Raw genomic sequence first — 21735 nt, 5'->3', positions numbered from 1 at the left:
AGATTCCGTGCAATATCTGGGAGATTGCACGGGGTACAGTAATTTAAATATTACAAGGCAAATGAATGGTTTAATTTTTATTTTTTTTTCCTCATAAAAAAGTTGTCAGGGAAAACCAGTTGTGATTATTTTATCTAGGTGTGACCATAGTAACACCTACCTGTTGGGAGCCACACAGAAAGGGCCTAAATAGTAAAAATTGTAAGCGATCCCTCAAATCCGACTGAGTCATAACTTGACTCAGCCCCATCAAAACATCAATGAAAATTCAAAGCGGCTAATATTAATTAGGCATATGTGAAAATTCTTCATTGCAGAGATTCAAATCCACCCCCTAATATATGCCTTGACCACCTATGAATGGTTTAAAATTTGTTACACCATCCATGTAGATTAAAAATCATAGTCCTCAATCCCAACCTTTATTGTGACCATTGATAATTTCATCGTTATAGCTATCATTTCTGTTCTACTGCCACTATTAGTCGCATTTTCTTTGGCAAAGTTGATGATTTTATCACTTCCAACATGATCTTTGGGGTAGTCAAACAACTCCTTTGGCTAAAGATGCCGGTAGACTGATAGTAGCAGCGTGGCAATGAGGGTAGAACTATAGTAATCATGGTGGAGGCAAAGGTTGAGGGCTAGAAAGCGAGAAAGAACAATTAATTTTTAGTAGATATCGATGATGTGATAAATTTGGACTGTTCATTTAAACTAATTAATCACGATTCAAATAATTGCATCTTGTGTTATTTCACGGGGTCTCAATCCCCGATTTAACATTCTCATTGACACAGTTCAAAAATCAATCTTTGTGTCATCTAGGAGATTAAAATACAAAGTTAATCACTAAGTTCAAATTAAATTCTTTGGTAAACATGTAAAATATGAGCAGGCTTATATTGTCTACACAAGTTAAGGTCTCTCTAATGGTGGGCAAGATTGGCAAAGTTCTAAGCTCCAGAAAAAGCATGCCACCTTTTTAGTTCACTTAGATTATAGGGGTCAATATTTATTGGGTTAATCCTACATTGCAAGTCTTAAGAGAAGCAGCATGTCGACATGCTACACAAATATGATTATTTATTGCACTTTGGGTCCACTTTAATATATCAATTTGTGATTTAGGTACATATTTTTTATACATTATTTTAATTTAAATAGGTTATAAAGATGATATATTATGTTTTTCCGGTCTCTTCTTTGGAGACACATAATTTAAATATTTAAACTTATCAGGATAAGACTAAAAAATACTAAAGTGTTGGGGATTTGGCCAATTCTAATAGCCATGTCTCTACATGGGCCAAAGAATTACCAAGATCCGAAATCAAGCATAACGCGTGTAACAAAGCCCGTTTAGATCGGTCGGGTTCACTACAACGGAATTCTAGGTATTCAGTTATCGAGAATCCCAAACCCATTACTAAAAATCATGAGAAACAATCGCCTAAAATCTCACAACCCATCACTAAAGGTTAACCAGAAACCAAGACACGACTATCAATGGACATTAGTCTCGGGACCCCACTACTAAGGTTAGCCACGATCACTCCCATGATCCGGATAATGCTAAGGCTAGAGAGTTAAGGGATAATAGTCGGTGCCGACCGTCATATTGTTCTATATAAGCCTCCATTCAGGCAAACGGGTATACACTCTTGATTCTACAAATTGATTATTATAACTAAATTGAAAAATTAATGACTTAAGCATCAAATCTATACCTCGTTGACACCCTCCGACAAGGTTTTTTGTCTAAATTTTCTTAGTGTTTTTGCAAGTATCGAGTTGAAAACTGTTCTAACATAATTAAAGGATATTATTTAACTCGCTAAACTATAACTTTATTTTAACTACATATTGACAAAAACAAAATTTAACCCAAATCACAAATTACAATTGGCTAAAATATAGTTTCCATTGATTAAATTAGGGAACAAAAGAAAATTGTCACATCTTCATTCTCAATGATGAGGACAAGGAGCATAATAATATGAATTTTCTTGAATTAAGCCCTTCACTTTCTGGCCAGAAAATTAATGATACAAAGGCTCTCACATCGGGCCCTCACTTGTTTTTACATTTCTCTTTTCTCATTGCCATAAAAACAGTTCCACGTGCATCGACACCTTCCTCCCATGTTTTCCTTTCAGATTGTTTAATCTTAGTACGTTTGTACAGGTCAGAGTGTCCGATGATCCGATCCAACGACCTCAGTTGTCCACCTAAAATAATGAATAATGTGGAGCCCATATAAGTAGTACCATCATTTACTATCAATAATTAGCTTTTAATTTCAGCAGCACTTGTAAGAGAATTTATATATTATTTAGGGTAAAATCTATTTAACTCTCTCGAACTATTACTTCAACGAGAATCTATCCCTCAAACTATCAATTGTGATAATTTATTCTCTAAACTACCAAAATAATGACAATGTATTTCTAATTTTTTAAAAATGACAAAATTACTCTTACTAAAATAAAAATAAAAATAAAAATACCAATTTTAAATTTTTTTTTTTTTAATTTTAAGGGTATTTTTGTCTTATTGAAAATTTTATAAGGGTAATTTTGTCATTTTGCTGGCATTGGGGGTACATTATCATTGTTTTGGTAGTTTGAGAAGTAAATTGTCGTAATTGATAATTTTGAGGGTAAATTGTTATTGAGATAGTAGTTTGAGAGAACGAAGTAGACTTTACCTTATTATTTATCTGTCTCAATAGGTGGTGGGACAACTTAATATTTATTTGGACATATTAATTGCTGGAAATTTCAATCTCTGAGATAAGGTATTCCTCCTTGTTTGGACCATAATGTTTCATTCATGTGAAGAGAATAATGCAATGTCGTTTTCAATCTGAACCAAAAAAAAAAAAAAAAATGTTAAATCGGATTATTCTATTGTCTTGGTTCCAAACGATAAGAAAATGGCTCAGCAAATTTGTCCCCATTCTTCACTATTATGTTATGTAATGCATGCCCAGGAATGGTGTGATTCAGTGATTGGCTCAGATTATGGACCATCAATTTCAGCTGTAATAGGATGCACAGCCACGAAGAAATTCTTTTAAAAAAAATATATAAATTAAATTAAATTAAAAACAAAAAAAATATATAAAGTCCATTTAACCTCCTCAAATTATCACTCCAATGACAATTTACCCCCCAAACTACCAAAACGATGATAATGTACCCCACAATGGTAGCAAAATGACGAAATTACCCTTATAGAAATTTCAATAAAACAAAAAAAAAAAAAAAACCCTTAAAATTTTGAAAAAAAAAAAAAAAAATTTAGTATATTTGTTTTTATTTTAGTTAGAGTAATTTTGTCATTTTGTTAAAATTTGTGGTACATTGTCATTATTTTGGTAGTTTTGGGGGTAAATTGTAGTAATTTATAGTTTTAAGGGTAAATTGTTATTAGGGTGATATTTTGAGAAGGTAAAGTAGACTATACTCTAAAAATTAAAAAAAAATAAGAAATAAATAAATAAATAAAAGGAAAAGGTAAAGCGTTGGTGTCTCAACTCTCTAGTCGTTGGACCCCCACATAAAGCGCCGAAGAAAGGCCAAAGACACGAAAGTGATTGAAAATGAAGATCTAGACAGAAAGATTGAAAATGAAGATGTAGACAAATGTAGTCAGTAATAATTGTAAGATTTAATAGGCCTTCGAAGCTCAACCTCAAATACACAATCCTTACCCTGCGCACACACTCTCTACCACACATGTCATCTACTTATTACGTCAATAATATTTGACCCGACACACAAATTTGAGATGATATTGTGAAATTAGAGGATTAGAGTTAAAAAAATTAACTCATTTAATTAAAATTGTCGGATTATGATTAACTTGTATAGTCTTATACCTATGACATTAAGGCTGATAATTTTTGACACAGCCCATGAACCCGATATGAATCAAACATAAAATTAGTGGGATTATAATTGAGAGATTTGACATGTTTAATTAAATGGGTTGAGTTAATGTGATCTATATAGTCTTATACCTGTGTGTCAACACACACAAATTTGGCTCGAGAATGCTAATTGGCACCCCTACTATTTCGCTGGTCTGAAGGTGTAAGTTCTGATTGCCAGACTAGCGAAAGCATGCAAAAGTTGGACCACGGGCTCATTGAATTTTTAGCAGGCTGTAATTGTTAAATGACCAGCGTTTCATGTCAGAAGACACCCAATTTACAGGCAAGCTAAGAACATGTGGTCAAACATGAGACCAACTAGGATGCTTCTGTCTGTGAGGCAAGGCCCACGCAAGATCCTTTGGTTGTGTGTCTGTGGTTTTGGAGGGAGGGTTTGTGATGTGATGTGAGTCTTCCCCAACACCCAGGGAAAGAACAGTAAGCACAAAAATAAGCACATTCCTCTATTATAGGTTTTCTTCAGCTGTGAAATTGCCTCAAGTTATGCTAGCAATTTTTTCATGTGAATTTTGAGGCAACAGGTTGATGAAAACAAGGGTGGGGGAAAACTGAACAGGTTCAGCTTAAGGATTGCATAGCTGGAGAACTGAAATATAGAAAACTCAAGCAAGTGTAGCAGAAATTGTGAAACAATGGCTTTCTCCAAGTCTTCCATTGTTACAATATGGTCCGCAGTTTTATAAACATAAGCCCAAAATGTCAGCAAATATTAGTTCACTCTCTCTGTGCATTGAAGTCCATAGGGTGTGGCTGCACATATTGAAGGCAGCAGGCTGCAACTGATTTTAAAGCTAAAGACATAGGTTCAGTGGATTGAATTGGAGCTCTTACTCTAGCTAAAGATAGCTAGGCGGGGAATAAGCTAAACCATCACCAATAGCGTTAGAAGTGATCCACAATTTCAGTTATCACATGAGAACATATTTAAAAAATCATGTCTACCAAATACAATTCCAGGTCCAGCACTAGAAAATGTTATTCTCTGCAACAGAAAAATTAAAGAATCCCTTTTCTCAAGGATGGATGCAGGCGGACCACTTTAGATGACAGTAATATTTTATAATGGTAAAACATAGCGGGGAACCAAAATATCTTCTTGAATCATGTTGAGTGAAGGAAGAAAGCGTAGTTACCCTTGCCTTAACATACCTAATGAAGCAACAATAAAGATTCCCCAGAAGTTACAGGGGTTGGACCTGAATCTTTCTGACTGCAATTAAACAAATGTGCTTAGATCCGGTAAATCATGTTGCAATATCACTTTGTTGTGGCATCCATAGCCGAAGAAGCCGGTCATAAAACGAGCAAGTAGCCACCAGAGTGCTCTTATTTTTGCCATCCTGGAAAGATTCCCCTCTCTGCCAATCTGCCCCGTATGCAAGTGAGCCATGCTTGCTATAGGTTTCAATCACTTCAGCTTTATCCCCTTCAATCTTAACAACTGCAAACCCGTTGTGCATGCAAGCTGCTAGGACAAGGCCCGGTACAATGGGGTGGGGCTTGATTCTCCAGACACCTCCCCCTAAACAAATCGAAGTTTCGTTTACAGGTTTTGAGATTGATCTTACATCCCATACCCTCAAATACTCATCATAGCAACCAGTAAGTAAGGTATTAGGGTCACTGGGGCTCTTCACTATGCAACAAACACCCATCTTATGAACCTTGGTATTCTGAAATGCTAACTTAGAAGGACTATCACGCAAATCCCAACAACTGAATTTGCAGTCATCTGAACCAGTGTATACCAGTTGGGGTTGGTGGATATCGAAGGAAGTTGCCCAAAGCTCAAAATCATGTGCTTTCCATTCTTGTTGTATTTCCATTTGAGACTCCAATAAGGAAACTATTGAGACAGATCCATCAGAAAGCCCCACTGTGATTGATGTGGCTGAGGGGTTCCAGTCAAGGCAGAGGCACATGGACGAACTGATTTTATCTCCAGTTATCTCTTTCAATAAACCCCCTGCATCAACAATAAAATAGAAAAGGAAACAGATATGATAGCCAAAATTTGTATCCTTGCTACTACACTAGTTTCAGTTGAAACAAAAGGGCATTCACTTATCCAAAAAAAAAAAGAAAAAAGAAAAATGAGGTGAAGCATTTTTCATTGCCACCATTTTTACAAGTGTAACTCGTACTCTATATTTTGTTCTTGGAAAATACCAGGGAAAAGGAAAAGATATTCTTAATGGGTTCTATTCATAAACATCTTTGAACATTTTGAACTTTTTTGACATTTTTCCTTCCCCTTTCTCCATTCTTTCTGAGAAACAAAGAAAGAAACGGACTGCAAAATTATATGTTGTCGAAGTAGAAAACATACCTTTGGCTCCATCTAAACAGCTCTCAAGACTGTGAAATCTCAAACAACCATTAGCATCCGCTTGAGCAAGCAAACAACCTACATTACCCCCAACTGGGCTCCACTTCAGATCAAATATGCCAGCTGTATCCACCCGATGAAACAAATCAAGGCAACCCTTGTTCGCATCTACATTGAAGAGCGATATGCTCCCGGATCGACTGGGTTGATCACCCTCTTGCAGCATGTACGTCGAAGCTGCCAGAACATGATGGTAAGCATCATGCGGACAAAACTCCACACAATCAGCATTGCCATCTAGATAGCAATGTGCGACATCCATACCTAAATTATTGACAAAAAAGTAAAAATCAAATGCAAATCTTCTATTATTGTAAAACAAGTAAATTTAGCAATACATGGACATTTCGTCGAACAGCTTGCGGACAAAACTTCAAAAAGCAGCTTTAGCCGCCATGTCGTCGCTTTGGTTATACGAGGAAAAAACAACACAAACCTAAAAGAATACAATAAACATGGATTTCTGCAAAGCTTATGCTAAGAGAGACAGTTAACGAAACGCCAAAGTGAAGGCACCAAAAGATTGAGATCTTACCGTTATGTTAGTTGGGAATTTGCTAGTCGTCCCCGGGTTTAAGTTTGTGTGTTTTTAATAGCGGTTTATAGGCTTCACTATTAAGCCCTACTATGGAGCCCATACCTTTGGACCCAATCTAATTACTATCCGACACTTCTATTGGGCACGCCGAGTGCGTTTTCCTTTTGATTTTGTCCAAATACAATAATGGGCCTGAGCCTAGATCATACTAGGATTTTCTTTTTTTTTTGATTCGGATGTTTTAACTTAGGGTGCTCATACGGTTATAACCAGCGGTTATTGGTTATAACCGCAACCACAATCGCCTTGGGCGGTTATTGATTTTTAATAACGGCAACTGCCTAGGTGGTTATTAGTTATTTTATAACCGGCGGTTAGCGGTTATTCAATCCAATAACCGCTTTTTTTATATGGATTTTTGGGTTTTTTAAGTGTTTTAGGCCTTAAATTGACCTATTTTTTGAGCTTATTTTATGGGATTGGACTATTTTATGGGCTTATTTTAAGGGTTTAAGGCCAAAATGTTCCAAAAAATATGAGAAAAAAAGAAGAAGCTTTTTTTGAGCCAGCCAATATTTTTGAATAAGACTTAGTCCAAAACATCACATACCACATTATATATTTCACATACATAATCATAAATAGCCCAAATTCATTAATCCAAATACAAATGAAAAAATTAATATATTTTATCAATATAAAATATTTAATATATATTTATACTATTATATATAAATGAAGGCGGTTCATGATTATAACCGCCTTGTCCTACCCCCTAAAACCGCTTACCAAAGCGGTTATAAAACCACACCGTTTAAGTAGCCCTAGTTTTAACGATTCTTATCCAGTTTTGAATTTACAATAATACTCTTATCGTATATATGACTCAGAATGAGACATGAATAATCAAGTGTTTTAGTTTTATTTAGATTATTAGCATTTAATTTTTATATTTTATTTAAAATTTAGGAGTTTTATTATTTTCTAATTTAATAATGGGCTAGACATAAAAGGCAGTCCAATTTGGGTTTAAATTTTTGTCAGTGCCAATTTAAGTGATCTTTTATACTTCAATAGAGACCGATTACGAATGATGACAAAATAAATTTGTTATTTGAGAGTTGTGAATACTAGGGCTGGCAAAACGGGTAATTGGGTAGACCCGATTAGGACCCGCGACCTAATTACCCGAAATATGAACACGACCCGTTTAGCTAAATGGGTTAGCGGGTCTGACACGATTATAACACGGAAAATATCCGGGTAACTCGACACGACCCGCTTAACCCGTTTAGCATAACCGAGTCATATCGGGTAGACATGACCCGACCCGACTCGTGCGCTAAATAGATAACACGACCCGACCCGACCCGTTTTTTTAAAAAAAAACCCTTAATCAAAATTGGAAAAAATAATTTAATAAATGGATCTCTTAGGCCAAAGGACTAGTCAAATTTATCTTAACCATTCAAGAAGAATAAAAAGTTTTAAAAAAGAATGTTTTAATATATAAATAATGATTTAAAAGATAATGTTTTAATATATAGACACACAATAAAAAGTAATGGAAAAACAAGGAATAGGCCAATGAAGTAAAGACTGTGAAGTCGTGAAGTGAAGAGTGAAATGAAGCCGTGAGTGAGTCGGTAAGTGTTAGGGTTAACTTAGTTAGAACTTAGACATAGTTTTTTTTAAAAAAACAAAACAAAAAAAAACAAAAAATAAAAAATAAATGGGTCTGGCGGGTCACCCGAGACCCGCCAGACCCGATTGACCCGCTAGACCCGACTAACCTGCCAAATCCATTTGTTAAACGTGTCTGGCGGGTCGACCCGCCAGACACAAATTTAATCGTGTCTTAATCGGGTAGACCCGATTAAGACCCGAACCCGATAAGCCCAAACCCAATACCTGTTAACTTCATGTCGTGTTCGTGTCGGGTTCGCAAGTCGTGTCAAAATTGCCAGCCCTAATGAATACTCTTCTCTTATAGTGAAATACCATTCCACTTGGTGTGATGCCAATTCCTATATTTGGAAGACATCAATTCTTTATTAAGTCGATATATGATATAAGGAATATATTCTTTGCTGAATAATATAAGTATAGGCATCTTAATGCGGCGAACCGCTTTGAATTAGCACTTGATAGTGAGTGAAATGACAAATTCTAGTTGTATATATAAGTTCAATTTGTATCTAATTGTATATGTATATAAGACGTTGTGTTATTAGTTTGAAAAAGTGTTTTTATGTGATATAAAAGTGAAAATTATTTTTACATTTTTAAGTGTATTTTTTTATTATCTTGAATTGTTTATTATATATATATATATATATATATATATATATAACAAACATTTGGGCAATAATAAGATAAGTTATTGAAATTCCTTATATTGAAATTCTTTATATATACTTTTAAAAGTAGTATATATAATAGTTTCCCTTTTGAAATTCCTTATACTTACTTTATGAACACTTGGGTGCGAATCATGAGAGACAAAATGTAGTGACATCTTTGCAAATGCTAATGAAAACAATTTGGCATATGATGATATATTCCTCTAGCCTCTTTGTTATATGGGGGAGGCTTGCGTATGGGGAATCCATTTTTAGCATAGATTAGATTTTAGCACGTTTCTCAACCCTCATTCGGCCGTCTACTTTGCGCTCAACCTTTTACTTTGCGATCATTGTGTCCTTGTAACCTTATATATATATATTAACAAGATTGACTGCCTTCATCACTCCAAACGTTTATGCATTACTTCCCATTAATAAACTATATATTAAAATATTGTTATGGGGATCATTAAGGTGGTCCATCATCAACCATTTAGAAGATCACACAATCCAATTCAACTTCATCGTCTAGTATAGTCCAAGACTCCAATGCCACTCCAAAAATCTTATACAGAATATAATCGTATGGGGAATACTCTATGCACATATATACACATATCTTTTCTTTTTTTACTTTTTGTTTTGCTTGTATAATTTATCTTTACATCTTGACAAGAACTTACAACAAACAAGTATACAAATCATTCCATCGTAAGGTTATAAACAAGTTGTGTATTGAATGTTTAAGTGTATTCTCTCACTTAACATTGGATCATTAGGTGTACTCCCCCACTTAACAATCTATCGTTACTTTAAAAATTTTCTTTATATTGAAAATTGGTCATTTTCATTTCATTTCTAATATCTATAATTTCCGCTGTGCTATTCTGTTGGTGGGAAGCTTTAGTAACAACTTTCACCAAGTCCTTTGATTATGTGTTTTTTTGCATTACGTTATGTTTACTAGTAAGGCTTCATACCCATTGGGAAACCCTAAAACTTCTCTTGAACCCTAAACAACCATTTTCCTGCAAGAGGCACTAATTTTCAATGATGGGCTATCTTGGTTGATTGAGGTTTGATCAAGGGTTCTATCGAAACACTCTATAAGGCTCTCGATTGACCGAACTTCGACCATGAACATTTGTAACTCTCTGTGATGTGCTCAAATAATCAAGCTTCAATTGAGGATTATCCATGAATATTTTGTAACTCTCTACGATGCACACAATTGATCGAGACCCATGCTCGGTTGACCGAAACACCAAGACAATGTTCTCTTCTTCCCAAAAACCCTAGTTTCCAACTTTTTCATACATCAACTCCATCAACCTAACTCCCTACTATCCTAATACAACCAAAACCCACACTTGTTCACCTTTACAAATCATTACAACAACCAATTATGCTCAAACAATCATAAAAACCCTAATTTCAAAAACTCCATTTTTACGCTAACAACTAAAAAAAACCCCTAATTTCTCCAATCATTTATGCCTTCTTTCAGCCTCTCTTTCTTAGATTCTCACCATCTTGGACAAGCCAAGTGAAAAAAAAAAAAAACAAAAAACCCCTTCATTTCGCAAGTTTAAATAGCCTAAAAAATGCTAGTTGAACTAAGCTCGGTTGATTGAGCTTTATACTCGATCGACAAAGAGATGCTCTTCGTTAATTAACTCCTCCTCACCTTTCGCTGCTCGATCAATTGAAAGGTGCTCTGCAACACTTAATGCATTGTCATAGCTTCGTTGCTGTCTCCTTTGATTCCACACGCGTCAACAATTTTCAGCTACCCATGAGGATGGATATTGGATTTAATTTTTTTTTTTGGGTGTTAAAATTTTTATTTTTATTTTTGGGGAATGAATTTTAAAGCTAATGTATTTAAGAAATGTGATTTAATTTTAGTAAGAAGAATATATGAATGATGATTCTATTCAATCTCTTGTATTCTTAATAATAATTAATTAATACCCAATTTTTATTCTGAAAAAAATTACTATTTTTTCAATGTACAAACAAAGGTAAAAAGAAAGTGCATGTACGCATATAATTGTAGCCATGCCATATTTTATTGAAAGAAATGTTGGCTTTCATTTATGGTGATAATGATGACGTAAAAGGGGGCAAGGGAGTAATTATGGGGCGTAGGGTTTGAGAAAGACTGCATGTTAAAATGGGGAATCCAAACAATTTTCGTCTCCACGAAGAAAGCGTATGTACGTGTGTTCGTTCGATCACTTCATTCACATTCACGAGTCCCCTTACTGCTCCTCCTCTCATGTCACATAGCGTATGTAGTGGGCGACTTTCTCTCCTTTCCTTTATTTATTTATTTATTTATTCTTTTTCACCCAGTGTTCTTGAACCAAACAATCAGCTGTGACAGGCCTACTCCCTTACCGCCCTACGCCCTACGATAGCTACCCAGCACTCGCGGTAACTAGCTTTGCTTTGCTTTGCTTTGCTTGTGTGATATTTTTGGTCATCGTCTTTCTTCATGTGCATGAACAGCCTTGATTTTCTCAAGTTTCAACTGTACGTAACTATCACTCTCATTTAATTACCAAAAAAAAAAAACAAATTATCAATCTCTCTTAATTTCTCTCCACCTACTCTTTTCTCACCTATCCATAATTTGCACCCAGATATTTATATGTATATGGTGGAAAAATTAATGAGCCTAATTATATCATGGGTGAAGGCCATATATATATATATATATATAGACACACTGTTGGTACCAAGATTCAACAGTAGCTTTAAGGCTGCCGATTGGGGAATTAAGTACAAGGTATAATTAGACAGAATAAGACTAAAGGTTGAATTGCGTATATATATACATTTGGGGCTCACCCTATATACATTTGGGGCTCACCCTAAGCTCTTTATATAGGCCCGCGTCCTATAGGGTTTTGGGGAGATTCTTATCAATTCTCTTTTTCAATTTGTCATAGAGGTTGACAAGGCGTGAGAATTCAAGTTACTTGAGTCGTCATAAGATATTGCTTACTTGTTGGCCTTCCATCTGTGAGAATGCATTTAGATTTAAGTGACTGGCTAGAAAGGTGAATCGTGGTGATTATAATTGAGCCGTGTCGAGTTTTTGAATTGTCTGGTCGTCTAGAGCCGAGCCTTTGTAATGCTTAAGGGCCCTGTTGGGCTTTGCTAAACAATTTTTTTTTTCCCCTTTTATGTGGGGACTAAATTTCATAATAAAATGACGACGCTATACATAATGAGTAAAATATGTTAAATCACTTATTAATCATTCGATTAGTTTTAATTTTAAAACAAATAAAGTTTTCATTTAAACTGCCTATAGTAAAACAAACTGCAGGTAATTTCCACACACACATATATAAATATTTTTAAACTTTTTTATTTATTTAATTTTAAAAAAACTTTGATTGGTTGGCTGTATGGACATCTCATAATCAGAGAGTTGGAACTTGTTAAAGATGTCCCATAATCACACCACAGTAAACAAAGAAAGAAAGAAGCAGTTGTTTGTATGAATCCGAAGAAGTTGATCCCCACGCTTTTCATTAAGAGCGTGGACCCACATCGACTGATAACTGAAAAGAAAGCATGGATGGACTAATGAGGCTGCTGCTCCAGCTTCTCCTTGTTTGTACGCTAAAATTTACACTTCCCCAACGCTCTCACTCCCACTACTCCCTTCTTCCTTCTCTCTCACTCTCGCTTTCTCTCTCTTTCGCTGTCTCGGCGATGGATGAACTCTATGGCCTCCATTCTACTGCCACCGACTACTCAGTAGATAACTATCTGGTCAACAATTACGCCCACTCCTTCCCGACTCCGGTTGCCGGTTTTGGCGACCGGATACCGCTGTTTAGACCCGACCGGTTGTTGTCTGGTTCCGTGTCGTCTGTGGTGTCCGATGCCGCTTCCATGGTGGCTGAGATTCAAAGAGGAGGAACGGAAGAGGAGGTTTCCGGTGCAACCAGAGCCAAAATCGCTTCCCATCCTCTCTACCCTAAGCTTCTCCAAGCTTACATCGATTGCCAAAAGGTGTGGAACCCAGCTTTTCTTTTCTTTTCTTTTTTCACTCGTGTTTGACTCCCCGTTTGGTTGCTGGGAAAACGTACAAACAGTTTTTAAGGAAAAAGAAAGAGAGAGAGTAATACTACAGCGTTTGTTAACCTTCCACTTTTCCCATTAACCAAACGGAGCAATATTAAAGTGTTGGTTTGTTCCTTCAGATCTCAAGTTTCAGTTATACGCTTTTTTAAGCTCGTGCTTTCCTCTGAAATTTCCTTTTCCTTACGGAATTTTTTTTTTTCCCCGTCGTTGAGGAAAAGAAAAAGGACAAGTAGAAGGAAAAAAAGAACAGTTTGCTATAATGGATACTGTGAAGCAACTGTAGTTTGATTGTACTAGGGTTTTTCTTTTGTACAGGTCGGAGCACCGCCGGAGATTGCTGACGTGTTGGACGAAATTCGAAGAGAAAGCGATCTTTGTAAGAGGACATCAGCTGCTTCCACTCGCTTGGGTGCCGATCTAGAGCTCGACCACTTCATGGTCTCTCTCTCTCTCTCTCTCTCTCTCTCTCTGAGAATGCTTAATTTATACGGATTTTATTTTATTTTTAATTAAATTTCATTCTCTTTCTGGTTTTTCAAGGAAACTTACTGCGATATATTGGCAAAGTATAAATCGGATCTCGAAAGGCCTTTCGACGAAGCGACTTCGTTTTTGAACGATATTGAAGTGCAACTCAACACTCTCTGCAATGGTGCTTCCAGAATCTGCGTTTATGGTCTCTCTCTCTCACTCTCTCTGTGTCTATATATATATATATATATATGAAAGTTTTTTTATTTTTATTTACTTTGTCGAATTCTGTGCTGTGGGTTTTATATTTCCTATATTGCTTGCTGCGTCTTTTTTTCTTTGTTTTTCCCTTTGTTTTTCCAAGAGGGATTTACACATTTAGGTTAGCAGTGGATATTGGACAGATGGCTCACATGAGTAACAGTAAAATATGGGCGTAGGTTTCATAGGTCAAATTCCCCAATTGGTTCTGAACATTTATACCTAGTGAGCAAAAAAGGTTTCTGATTTCAGATACAAGTAATGACAGCAAGTAACCAACAACCAAAACCCTAGAAATGAATGACACCCTTTGCTGGGAAAGGTGCCTGTTTTTGCTTTTCTAACGTGGAGGAATGTTTTGTTTATTAAGGGTTTCCATGATTGAATCCTTTTTTTTCTTTTCTTTTTCTCCACTTCTAATAACCAATGTTTATCTGCAAGACTTCTAATAACTCTCTGCAGTCTACTACTGAACCTTTTCTTTTCTGTACTATTTTTTTTTGTCTTTCTTTCTTTCATTTTTTTCTTTCTTTTTAATTTCCTTCTTTTGTCTGTTTCTCATGAATTAAAAACCCCTCTCTCTCTCTCTCTCTCTCTCTCTCTCTCTCTCTCTCGTGTTAGTATAAATAGAATAACCATTAATGATGAACATTCTTCTTTCTTTTTCCATTTTTTCTCAAGTAAATTTCTCCAAGAAAACTCTTCTACATATGATACAAGGAGAGGTGCAACTTGGCTTGAATGATGAGTAAACCTAAGAGTGATAGTGATCCTTTTTTGTAGGATTGAATTATTGATAGGATTTTTTTTTTACTAATTAAACCTAGGACTGCAACAACCTTCTGATTAGTTTATGGGCTAAAGTTTCTATCATTGGAGATAACATTATTTGAGTCACATGTTATTTGTCCACATGTTAAGCTGATTTTCAACTAAATACTAATTTATGTAACCGCTTTAAAAATCTCAGTTTGTCATAATAGAATATTGTCAGATTATGTTGGGGGTGCTGGCATCCTTCCAGCTGTTATAGCTATTGTATAATTAGCATGCTAATATATTGGGCTTGGTTTGCTGCATTTTGTTTCTCTTTCCATTGTTTGGATGGATGCTATCAAACCTGAAAATGAAATTTACTTAGATGGGTGTCTGTTTCCAAAATTGGTTTTAGAATAAAAATCGAATATTCTATCATGAAGAACAATAGAATTTGTACCTCAGCTTTTGAAGTACATGGCTCTTGAGGGTTTCCTTCATTCCTTATTTGATTCGAGTCTTAGGCAATTAAGGTTGAGACACTATTTCTTACTTAAATCAGTGGGATATATATATATATATATATATATATATATATATATATATATATATATATGGTGATTGCAATGGAGGTGTAAATCATGTGTTAGCTCACATTTCTAGGCAGATGGCAATGGTTGCAGTCACTTGAGATTAATGTATTTATGGATACCATGGGCGAGAATAGAATACTAAACATTTGGAAAGTTCTTAGGACAATCAATTCTGCCATCCAAAATAGTAGAGATCGAGAAAATGTTTTCTAAGAACATAGAGGATCTCATCAGGAATAGTTGCAGGTAGTTGCAAATGTATTAAATAATATACTTGAACCTAAAGGAAACCCCTTTTCTTCTTAATCAAGCATATCATTAACACAAATAGATTCCTAATAGAATCTTTGCATTGAAAAACATGATATCATGGGTGAGTGAAGTACAGGGAGTTAGGTTTCCAAAATATTACATTTGCTCGTGTTGTAGTTCTGGTCTCATCTTCCTTTCAGACCTGTCTCATATTTTAAAATTTGCTTGACCACTGTTGATGTCCAACTTTTAAGGCTATGTGCATATTTAAACAATGGTTGAGTCCATAGGCTTTTGTACGTGGTACAGATGGATTTTGTCACCAAAATGCTTTCTTTAGTATTTCTTTTATGAGGTCAAGGCTATGGGAATGCTCATATCGTGTGGTCCCAAGCTATTTTTAGCATCAACATGAGAGAAAGCTGCTTTTTCATGCAACTTTAGTGCAAGTCATGGTGGCCTGGAGGTTATAGATTTTGTTTGGAAATGAGAGCCATCAAGGTGGATTGTTACTAATTAATTAAAGTGGTTCAGACATGCGTAAAAACTTTATGATTTTTAAATTTCAAAGGAATTGCAGATGAGAGATTTGGCAATGGTTGCTCTAGATTACATTTTAGCTGCTTGTGGTCTCAATGTGTGCGTGAGCACGTTCATTGAATTTTCTTTATGACTCTAGAATTTTTTTTTTTTTTTGACGTGTCCACCCAAGGTAGGGGATTCGAACTAGTGACGTCCTCTTCATGAGACGTGGTTCCCAACTGATTGAGCTACCAATAGCTACCTCTCGGGAACCACTCTAATATACTTTGGACAAGCTCCAATGTAGAACAAATGGATTTGACATATGTTACATCAATTACATGTTGTTAACTGTTAAGGAAGCGTGTTTTGTCTTGAATGTTTTAAACTATATATTTGATGTACTTTATACCAATTACATGCTGTTAGCTTGCTGTTTAGGAAGCGTGTTTTCTCTTGAAGGTTTTAAAGTATCTTCTGGTTCATCTGCCACATTGATAGTATTGCTAATCTCATCCCAATCTTAGATGATATGCAAGATTTCTTTCATTTGATATTTCATTTGATGCCCCTAGTGTTGAAGAGTGGAAAAACTTGTTTGTTAATTAGCCTCTTGAAGTGAACTTTTTTTTGCCTTTGGGATATGATAATTCAATCTTCCATGAATGAAACAAATTTGAGTTAGAAACCATGGCTGTATTAAACTGATTTGTTGTCTATATTAGAAGACCTGGGCATTCTGTATCTCATTCAATGTACCGATATCTTAGTTTTATCAATGTCTATTGGTAGAATGCAAGGCACCTTCAGTTCTTGTTTTTAGAAGTATTTCTCAAGCTATGAGGTATGACAGTAGATTTGCAAGGCTCTGAATGTTTTGGTTTAGACAATTTTCTATAACTTGATATATCCGATCTAGATCCATGTCTTTATAGCATGTAGATTATGTCATCTATTTATTGGAGATGCAATCTCCATTAGGTAGTTTGTTTAAGTTTTAAGCCGTATTTTTCTGTTATCATGTGCCCACCACTCCCCCATTTTATCTCGTTCTCCACACGTTGGTTTCTCCTTCTGTGTGACTGAAATGCACTTAACAAGTGCCTATTGTATTGTGAAGATTGATTCTGTGATAGCAGAAGCTTAACAGTCCTAGGAAGAATCAAGGTTTCCCCTTGTTTTTGTTGGCAATATTTAAACATGTTGCTCCAGAAGATTGTTTGTTGTCTAAAGATAACTGTCATATTACATTTGACTACAGTTTAACATTGTCTTTCGCGTCCAGAAGTTTGTTTAGGTTTGAAATAATTCGGGTTAGTTCTTGTCAAAAGAAGATAACTGGGGTTCTTCTTAACTTCGATAAAACCAAGCAAATTTACCATAAAACCAAGCCAGCTGCAAGCTCTCTCTCTCTCTCTCTCTCTTGCTGAGACGATTCAAGCCTTGAAAGAGCTTACAGGTCTAAGAATGGTGTTTCATACATGTGGGCTTAAAAGCTACTCGCTATGCTGTTTTCTGAAAAATCTATTTTTATTGTCCGACTTATAGACAGTTTTTGGAAAGGCATTAAATTACTTGGAAGCTTGCTTCACCGTAGACAAAGTTATATGGGTTATGGAAGTCCTAAAATTTCATGTGTACTTTTCAGCCTCTTGACTATTAAATATCCTCCCCCCCCCCCAAAAAAAAAGGCACGTAAAAAATTTGATTTTGGCCAGCTTATTGTTCATTATTTTTTGACATGCATTCCCAAGTAGAACACACAAACAAAAGGAAATCAAAGTTTTTCTTGAATAATTTGTTCCTTTTGCTGCATGTGACTGAAATTCCCGGTGCTCTTCTGACACTCTTTTAACTGTTATACAGTTTGGAGTTTTGCTCTGCCAAGTTCAAGGATTTGCTTTTTACATATATGAAAAATGCTATTTTTTACCTTCTCCCGTCCAACTTTTCCGTCCAACTCCATTCATTTGTTTTTCAAATTTATCATTGAATCTGATTGATGCAAGCATGGGTCGTATAGCATGTGCTCTAACACCAGATAATTAGTAACGAGGGCTCAGGAAAAAAAAAAAAAAGTACAAGTTTTCTTTCGTTTTTTCCTCCTTCACTTGCACTAGTTTTTGTTCTATTTGATGCCGAGTTCCGATGTGCTGAGGTTATGTGTGTTATATATATATATATATATATATTGGATGGGCATTGGAAGGGTAAAGTTGGGAAACGTGTGTTGTGGAAAAGTTGTCCGAGACAACAAATGGACTCCCGCAGTTCCCGCTGCAGACTGCTTTTAAACCATGAAGCAGACTGGTCCAACCCTGCGGTTGCCATTCTTAGTCTCTCTCACTCCACTCCACCGCCCCTTCTCCACGCCTTATAGTTGCACAGAATTTTATGCGCTCTCGCTCTCTTAAAATTTAATTAATGCTAATTAGCTTAAACAACTATAATGACGTGTCTCTCTCTTTCTTTTTGTCTGGTGTGGTGGGGAAGGAAACCCATTTATTTATCTGAGTTCGTGGGTGTCAATCAGAAGAGAAGAGAAAGTGATGGAAAAGAAAGCATTGGGCGGGAGCGTACGATGCGGGTTGTGGGATGTTATTTTTCTTTTTCTTTTTGTTGAGCGATATGGACAGGCCGTATCCGTTGAAAGACGCCTCTTGATCCGCCCACTGAGCGCGATACGACACAACGAACCTCGGAATCTTTATTTGTCTGGTCTCTCTCTCGCTTTGTACTGTTTTATGTGGAAGCGGGACCCGCCTCCTTTGGTAATGCATTGGGTTGTCGTAACATCACATCCATGGAAACATGGAATCCTGCCTCCATGAGAATTGATGAGAACAAATAGTGGTTTGGTAGACTCCATTATGATCCCCTTTGCCTTTCTTCTGTGTGCTCGCTGACCCCACTCCCCTCCTCCATCACTACTCCATCTCTTTTTCTTTTCCTTTATTTTATTTTATTATTTTTTTTTTATGATCTTTATTGTTTACTAATTTTTTGGTGTAAAAACGGAAGAGTAGAATATATTGGGTTGTTGTGAGAGGGCTCATCAGGACTAGTTTTTTTTTTTTTTTTTTTTTTAAAAAGAAATTTGAAGTGCACATGATGAACACTGTCATGTCAGTTTAATGGGACGAGAGTAGTATTTTCAAAAGCGTGGATTATACTTTCTTCCAAGTTTTACAAATTGTTGTTTTAACGTGCTTCGTTAATGTTTTGTCAAAAAAATTAACAACTATTTTGCCATTGGTACATGTGGCCACACTATAGCCTATAAAATTGTGCCGCATGTAGACCCAACCAGAGCTGACTTACCACATCATCTCATTTCAGCCCCATGTAGCAATTTGGTAGAAACAGCTCAGTCGACTCATGTGCCTCATAATTTTGGTATTTTTGGAAATAAACTCGTTATTACTAGAGAGAGTCGACTATTCCTCTATGTTAGAATCAAGTTGTCTGTGTATATTTTGTGGACACGGATATATGATCTAAACCAAAGGTTATGGATTGCCATTGACTTTATGAACTTATACAATTATTACCTTGATCATTGTTTATGATGATGATTAATTCATGTTTCCCATATAACATATCCATCCTTGATAAAAGCCATTCATATGCTGTGTGACATTAAATAACTTGTCTATTCAACAATGTACTCTTTGGTTTGCTAAAATCATAGTAACATTTTGGTTGTTTTTTTATATTTGAAAGTAACATTTTTTGAGTTCAGTTTCTTTTGGCATATATAGAGTGCCTATGCAATTCCTTTAGTATGGTTGTAAGCTTGTGACAAAATTCATGCATCTGGATGTATTCGGACCAAAAGAGAATTCATCTCTTGAGAATTTTGATTAAAGGGTTCGTTTGTCATTGGACGAATGCAATTTTCTCTTCATGAGTGATGGTATTAGTGTTATGGTGGGAAAATGAGCATGTTTATTTGAAAATTTGCCTTTCAATTTGTACTTGTGTCATCCTTTTTTATGAACTTCTCTGGCATTTATACCACTAAATGCCTAATCTTATTAGATCCTTTGTGTGTGATCCCTTTTGGTCCCTCCACATTTATTTGAAGCAAGGACAAGTTGAAAACCAAATATAAGTTGTGGGTTTTGGTATCCTCTTATTGTTGATCTTTTACCAGATGAAGTAGATGCATCATCTGAGGAAGATGTCAGCGGAGGAGAGACGGAGGAGTGCCAGCGGACGGATGAGGATCGTGAATTAAAGGACAAACTCTTGCGTAAATATAGCGGTTATATCAGTAGCCTGAAGCATGAATTTTCAAAGAAGAAAAAGAAGGGAAAGCTACCTAAAGAAGCAAGGCAAATCCTGCTCGACTGGTGGAATATTCATTACAAATGGCCATACCCGACCGTAAGCATTTTCTTTTGAAGCAATAGTTGTATAATTGTGTATCCATGCTGAAACTATATATCTGCACAAAAAGAAAAAGGAAAAGAAGTGCTAGGCTTGACATTCTAATCATGCTTTTTTTACATATTCAGGAAGTGGACAAGGTTGCACTGGCTGAGTTAACAGGCTTAGATCAGAAACAAATAAATAACTGGTTTATAAATCAAAGGAAGCGTCACTGGAAGCCGTCGGAGAACATGCAATTCACAGTTATGGATAGTATCTACGGACCGCTTTTCCGGAATGACTGAGGTGGGATCTTGTGATTTTGTGTTTGTATATTCTTGGACATGACCCTTTGCTAATGCCTAACGAATTGCCTAGCCACTTAGTTTTATTACAGCCCTCTACATTGTGGTCACTAAAGTTAGTTTTGGATGCTAGCGTGTGCTATACAATAGAGATTTCGATTGTTCTCCATTTATTAGAATGGGGCTATTGCATGTATATCTGAGGTGTCCATCAATGTGGTGGCAACTGCACTCATCAAAATTGAATTTACATGATCACCATGATGAGCACAGCTAATGTTTTCCTTTTTGGTCGAATGATGAATACAATTCAACAATTCATATTCTGCTTGCTAGTTAAGGTTGTGGGATATTCTCAGGAAAAGAAGCTATAGTGGTTTTGTTATGTTTTTTTGGGGGGCTTTAGGGTTCAGTCCAAATGTTGTGAACATTCCCCATGCTAGACCATTATACAAGTGAAAATGGAGCCCTAGTTTGGGTTGAGGGATCGGTGGCAGGAATAAGCCAGCTTTGTTTGTTTGTTTGTTTTTTTTTTTTGAAAATCATAAAAATGTATGATGGAGCAGCAATTGTGTCTATTTACTTGGGCGTGATCATAACACTTGTTGGGAACCAATGACATGAAGGGCCTAGGGCAATTGCTGGCACTCCTTCAAGCTAGGTTGAACCATAGCCAGACCTAATATTATCATGGGCATTAGTAGGTACTTAAGGTAGCTAATACTAGTTAGGTTTAGATATAAGTGGAACCCAAGCTGGTTTAACTTACACAAGCAACATGTGCATTTTTTTCTTACTAGGCAAGCAACGTGCGTTTTTACAACAATGGAACTTCGTTTTAATAATGTATTATTTGGAGAG

General features: G+C 35.9%; 2 protein-coding genes across 2 annotated transcripts; one reads left to right on the top strand and one right to left on the bottom strand.

Annotated features, from left to right (window-relative positions):
- Positions 1-4819: 4819 nt before the first annotated feature.
- LOC132175339 (Transducin/WD40 repeat-like superfamily protein) lies at positions 4820-6934 on the bottom strand. Its single transcript, XM_059587245.2, has 3 exons — positions 6886-6934; positions 6291-6614; positions 4820-5927 (listed from the first exon to the last, which is right to left on the bottom strand). Exons 2-3 carry the CDS (start codon positions 6610-6612, stop codon positions 5206-5208), a joined length of 1044 nt encoding a protein of 347 aa, XP_059443228.1. The 5' UTR covers positions 6613-6614; positions 6886-6934; the 3' UTR covers positions 4820-5205.
- A 5865-nt stretch (positions 6935-12799) lies between these two features.
- Positions 12800-21200, top strand: LOC132176546 (homeobox protein knotted-1-like 6). Its single transcript, XM_059588786.2, has 5 exons — positions 12800-13268; positions 13656-13778; positions 13881-14016; positions 20352-20584; positions 20716-21200. The coding sequence occupies exons 1-5, from the start codon at positions 12825-12827 to the stop codon at positions 20872-20874; spliced, it is 1095 nt and encodes a 364-aa protein (XP_059444769.1). The 5' UTR covers positions 12800-12824; the 3' UTR covers positions 20875-21200.
- Positions 21201-21735: the final 535 nt, after the last annotated feature.

This window comes from Corylus avellana, chromosome 3, assembly GCF_965113065.1.
Source record: "Corylus avellana chromosome 3, dhCorAvel1.hap1.2, whole genome shotgun sequence".
NCBI classification, from domain to species: domain Eukaryota; kingdom Viridiplantae; phylum Streptophyta; class Magnoliopsida; order Fagales; family Betulaceae; genus Corylus; species Corylus avellana.
The sequence above is the reverse complement of the archived record's forward strand: the minus strand, read 5'-3'. Positions and strand labels throughout refer to the sequence as shown.